This window comes from Pediculus humanus, genomic scaffold (genome assembly GCF_000006295.1).
Source record: "Pediculus humanus corporis 1103172108302 genomic scaffold, whole genome shotgun sequence".
Classification (NCBI taxonomy): Eukaryota; Metazoa; Arthropoda; class Insecta; order Psocodea; family Pediculidae; genus Pediculus; species Pediculus humanus.
Genome location: NW_002987871.1, coordinates 340,348 through 345,738, shown reverse-complemented (window position 1 = coordinate 345,738; position 5,391 = coordinate 340,348). Strand labels below are relative to the sequence as shown.

The 5,391-nt window shown below is 21.0% G+C and overlaps 1 protein-coding gene across 1 annotated transcript; it reads left to right on the top strand.

The window, feature by feature from the left end:
- Window positions 1-1,287: 1,287 nt before the first annotated feature.
- Window positions 1,288-2,392, top strand: Phum_PHUM569720 (DNA-directed RNA polymerase II 15.1 kDa polypeptide, putative; the record flags this gene model as incomplete). Its single annotated transcript, XM_002432053.1, has 4 exons — window positions 1,288-1,364; window positions 1,531-1,613; window positions 1,755-1,803; window positions 2,203-2,392. The coding sequence occupies 4 exons, from the start codon at window positions 1,288-1,290 to the stop codon at window positions 2,390-2,392; spliced, it is 399 nt and encodes a 132-aa protein (XP_002432098.1).
- Between the last annotated feature and the right edge of the window lie 2,999 nt (window positions 2,393-5,391).

Below are 5,391 nucleotides of genomic sequence, written 5' to 3'. Positions count from 1 at the left end.
TTAAAATTTTTTAAATAATACATCACATTTGAGTAACTAAAATGATTTTGATTTGTTAAAATTTATTGTGAATAATATTTATTCGAAAGTGTAAAATATAATGGACATAATTAGTCGATAGAAAGTTTTTATACTTTACAATCTCGAAATCATGAATAGTTGAATCGTTTATATTATTTTTTATTTTTTTGGACATGCATCTAGTAAAACATTTTTGTAATAATTAAAAGAAAATTAGTCTTAATCAATTGCAAATAATAATTTTAACCTGAAATATTCTACGAAAAGATTTTCTTTCATAAACCAAATTATTTTATGCCGAAAAAAAATGTGGGGTATGTTTAGCCCATGCAAAAGTAAAAACTAAAAAATAGTTTAAAAACCTTATAAAATGTTTAGAAATAATTATAAAATCTTACATGGGTAATCTAAATTAATGTCAACTAAATGCTTTATTTTTTTCTTTAACAATCAGACAATATTTAATAAAAACATTCGATATGCATATTTTAAATACAAAATTACCAAAGTCTTAAATACTTAATACATCTAAATTAACATAAATAGTTTTCTTAATACAAACATGCACATGTTAATGCATAAAATTATGTACAAGTAAATTTTAAAAAAACAATTAGTCATAAAAAAATTTTCAGGTAATAAAAAATCATCACTTACCCCTAAAAATTTTTAAAGTGTTATTATATTAGAAATTTGAAACGAAATTGATCACATTAAATTTCACAAGCGGTGAAATGTACAATCAATCATTTTTCTGGTGTTATTTTTTTTATTTTATATTAATTAAAATTCGTATCACGTTACACATAACTGAAGAAGTCTAAAATTTTTCATTTCACTCATTGTAACATTCATACGTTAATCACAACAGTTTACTAAAAAAAAAAAAAAACCCGCGAATTATTAGTCAAACGGTTTTCGAACCGAAAATTATACGTTTGAAATCCGAATAGAATAAAACGATATCATTTGTGTACCTTTATTCATAAATCACATGTTGCATATAAATTCTTTTATACCTTATTTCCAAGAACCACTTCGACTCTCGCGACCTTAACTGAAAACAGAAGTTAAAATAATTTAAATTATGTTTGATTCGTTTTCTGAACGTATAAACCGTGTTCGAAATTCAATAAGGCAGTGTAAATAACGCTGTCTAATGACACTTGCGGTTAATTGAAATAATTTTATAATCAAACTACTACTACTTGTTTATTATATCAATAATTAATCACTTTTAGCTAATATTTATTTTTTTTTTCAAACATGCCTATTGGTGGATTTGAGGGACCTTCGCATGGTGATGGACCTAGTTTTGTAGGAATTCGATTCTGCCCAGAATGGTTTGTAATTTATTATTGTTAATTTAATGAGTAGTTAAAAATTTTTTCTAACCTTTGCTTTATTTATGCTCCCAATGAAATTAAACTCATATTTCAGTTTGAATCTTTAATTAGTAAGTAAAAACTAAAATATTTATAATAGTTTTAATATTTATTTTATTTACAGCAATAATATGTTATATCCAAAAGAAGATAAAGAAAGTCACATATTACTGTATGCTGTAAGTTTACATTTAAACAAATATTTATGTCTATTATGTTTTTATTTATTTGTATACATAGAAATTAACTTATTGTAATATTTAAATAATAATTAACAAAAAATTTATGTGTAATTTTTTAAAAATTTTATTTTCTGTTTATAGTGTCGTAATTGCGACTACAAGCAAGCAGCAGACAGTAATTGTATATATGTGAACAAAATTATGCACGAAATTGAGTAAGTTATTGTTTTCGATTTGTTTTAAAATGATATCAATATTATAAACTTCTCTATTTTAGTAATCAGTAGTAATAATATTAGTAATTTATTATTACATTACTTAGTTTCAAAATGTTTAATAGTAACATATTTGTTGTAAAAACAAAAAAAGAGGAAATGCAGTAGATTATTATATGTTAGCATTTAATTTTAAATTTTAAGTAAATGAATTTATAGTTTTCTGCAAATTCTATTGTCAACTAAATAAATTTGTATTTGAATTTGACAAAATTTTGAAGTTAAATAATACTTTTAGTTTAGTATCCAATCTATTTGTAATGTAGATGAGATAAATTTTTATTTATTTAAAAAAATAATCTTATTAACATAAGTTTTTAAAAATCAATTTTTTTTTAGCGAATTAACACACATTGTGTCAGATGTAATCTCAGATCCAACGCTTCCAAGATCAGAAGAACATCCTTGTCCAAAATGCAATAATAGACTGGCTGTATTTTTCCAAGCTCAGACAAGAAGAGCAGAAGAAGAAATGAGACTTTATTATGTATGCACTAATCAACACTGCTGTCACAGATGGACAGAATAATTTTTTAAAAATTTAATTAAGCATTATTATTATATTAAATAAGTCAATTGATAAGATTAATAAAAATACATGTTTGTATAAATTTTTTTTTTTCCAAAAGCTAATTAATAGGATTTCGATAATTTAAAATAATAAATATATATTTGTAAATAAACTGTATATTTTTTTTTAAGTACAAATTTTTTTAAAAAAAAATAATAGTAAGGGTAATTAATGATAAATAAATAAAAAAATTTATTTATAATTTAGTTTATTACTTAATTATTAATAACACTTCCGTTAATTTATATAAATATATATTTGAGAGTAAATATCGAATGTTTATTTTAAATTTATTTTTTCATGATGAAGTCTCGATAAGTACTTCTTTATTTTAAATAATTTTATGAAGGGAAATAAAATGATACTGTTCATTAATCTAAAGTAATATTTTTAATTGATGTCAAGGTAAATTTTAATAATGATTTGCAAGTTATAATAAAGAAAAAAAAAAAATTTCTTAGAAAATAATTAATTTTGAAATATAATTATTAAAAAAAGAAAGTAAAATGGTTTCACTAGGTAAGTTAAGTACTGAAAATTGTATTTGTTGAAATTAATAATAATGACTTGGGAAAAATCGTTTTAAATAAATATTAATATTAAAATATTAACTGTTATATTTATTTAAAAATTAATATTAATTAAATTAATAACGTTCAAAAGGGGTTAATAACTAATTCGGTAAATAATTAAATTGGTGTTTCAAGGTTGTGTCAACGGTTTTTGTTTGAAACACGTTCTTTTTCGTGGAATTAGACACCAGTTATAATTTTTCTTGTTGGAGGTTAGTTTACAAGTTTACAAGTTTACAAATTCAAAATGTAAGTAATCTCAAAAACATTTTTCCATTTATAATATAAGATAGCAATAAGTAAATTTTAGATATTAAATTTCAATAATATAACGTTTGCAACGATCATAAAATTATTTATACGTAATAAAAACATAAAACCAAATACGATTTGAATGGAGTAAATCGTAGTTGAACTGATATTAATAAACGTTAACAATAGAACCAATTAAAAGATTTTGTACTCTTTTTTTAAACAATCGACGTAATTATTTGGTTTTTTCTCTTCTTTTCTCTTTAAAACGTATTTTAAACGTACACGTAATAATTTAATCGTGTCATGTTTTAATTACAATTTAAAATATGATGTGTTGTGTGTGTAATTGAACCATTTTGAAATCATTCATCAATTCAAACACTATATTTATCATTAGTTATGATTTCAAATTGTAATTTAATATTTATACCATAAAAAAAAAATCAAATTTTGATTTAAGTGTTAAAGAAAATGGCGGTTATGGCAATTGAAAAAAGACCAAGCAATTGATTAGATTACTCAATACTAATAATTCTTCCTCTTGAATATTTCTTTATAATATGATCATAACTGGGTAATTGGTTACAATGTCCTCTTTCTATTCTTTTCTTTTTTTTTTTTTTTAATATAAATAAATTAAATTAACTTTTTTTTTTTTTTTGCCAATTACGAAATATGGCGCTTCATTTTAGATTATGTAAAAAAATTTTGTTTTTATCTATTTTATTTGCCACATAAACAAAAAATAAAAAATAAAAAAATAATTTATATAATTGGGTAAAATTTTATTATATTTTCACAATGTCTTTTTATAAAACGTTTTAATAATATTTATCTTAATAAAAATCAATTAATTATATTTTAAATTAACAACAAATTCAATAGGAATAAAAAGTAAATAGGAAATGAAAACAAAAAAAAAAAAAAAAAAACTAGGAAACATTTTAAGATTTGTAAAAGTAAACAATAGTTTAATATAATTTATTAATTAATCAATATATAAATATTTTAAATTAAAAATTTTTAACAACAATAACCTCACAACAACAACAACAATAATAATAATTTCAATTTTATAAGTTATAAAAAAAAAATTGTTAAACTCTTAGTATTAAATTAATCGTTTAAATAAATAAATAAATAAATAAGTTGTTGTTGTTGTTTATAAATTTAATATTTACCTTAAGAAAATTTTGCCAACCGTTTTTTTTTTTTCCACGCTTGACTTACACACCTGATATTGTTTTAGAAGGATTTTAAAAAAGTACCCAAGTACTTATTGAGTTATTTCTAGTAGTCTTCTCGCGGTCGTTCAACTAACGAGAACTTTGTGATCTCCTATAAAAATTTCTTTTACTTTATAATACAAATTGTTTATTTTCCTACAAGTTTATATATTATCTTTAAATATTTTAAAAATAGGTAAATATATTTTTATAACGTTTTTTTTTTTTTTTTTTTTTATTGAAATTTTAATATTTTATCAAATGGAAGAGAGAGAGAGAGAGAGAGAAAAAAAAATGAGAGAAATTTATTATTGCACTCCATAATGCACGTAAATTTTTTCTTTTCTTTTTTTTTTTTTTTTGTTGTCATTTTGTAAACTTTGTAAAAATTTATTAGAGCAGAAAAAACAGTCGTGAAAAAATATTGAAATTTTTTTTTTTCTACGACATTGTGAAAATTTCCATTTTTTTTTATAGGGGGGAAAACCCTAAAGAAAATAAGTAAACAAAAAAAAAAGGGAAAATTTTTTATTTTTTTTTTCCCCAGGGAGGAGGGGTAGTAAGTATTTTTACATTTGGTCGTAAATTTTTTTTTAAATACATATACAATAGACTCTCTCCGTTAAAAATAATAATAATAATAATTATTATTAATTATGTCGTATTTGGTTTTATGACTTTATTAATTAGCTATTAATTAGTTTTTTTTCTATATATAAATATTTTTTTATTTTTTTTCTTTCCATTTGTAATGAAATAATTTTATCTCGTTTTTATTATTGACTTGATATTTTTTTTTTTTAAATGAGTTCGATTTCATTAGTTTACCATTATTATTATTATTATTATAAATAACGAACGTTTTTGTTTGTACGTTCGGATTGAGGAAATTTTTTTTTTTTTT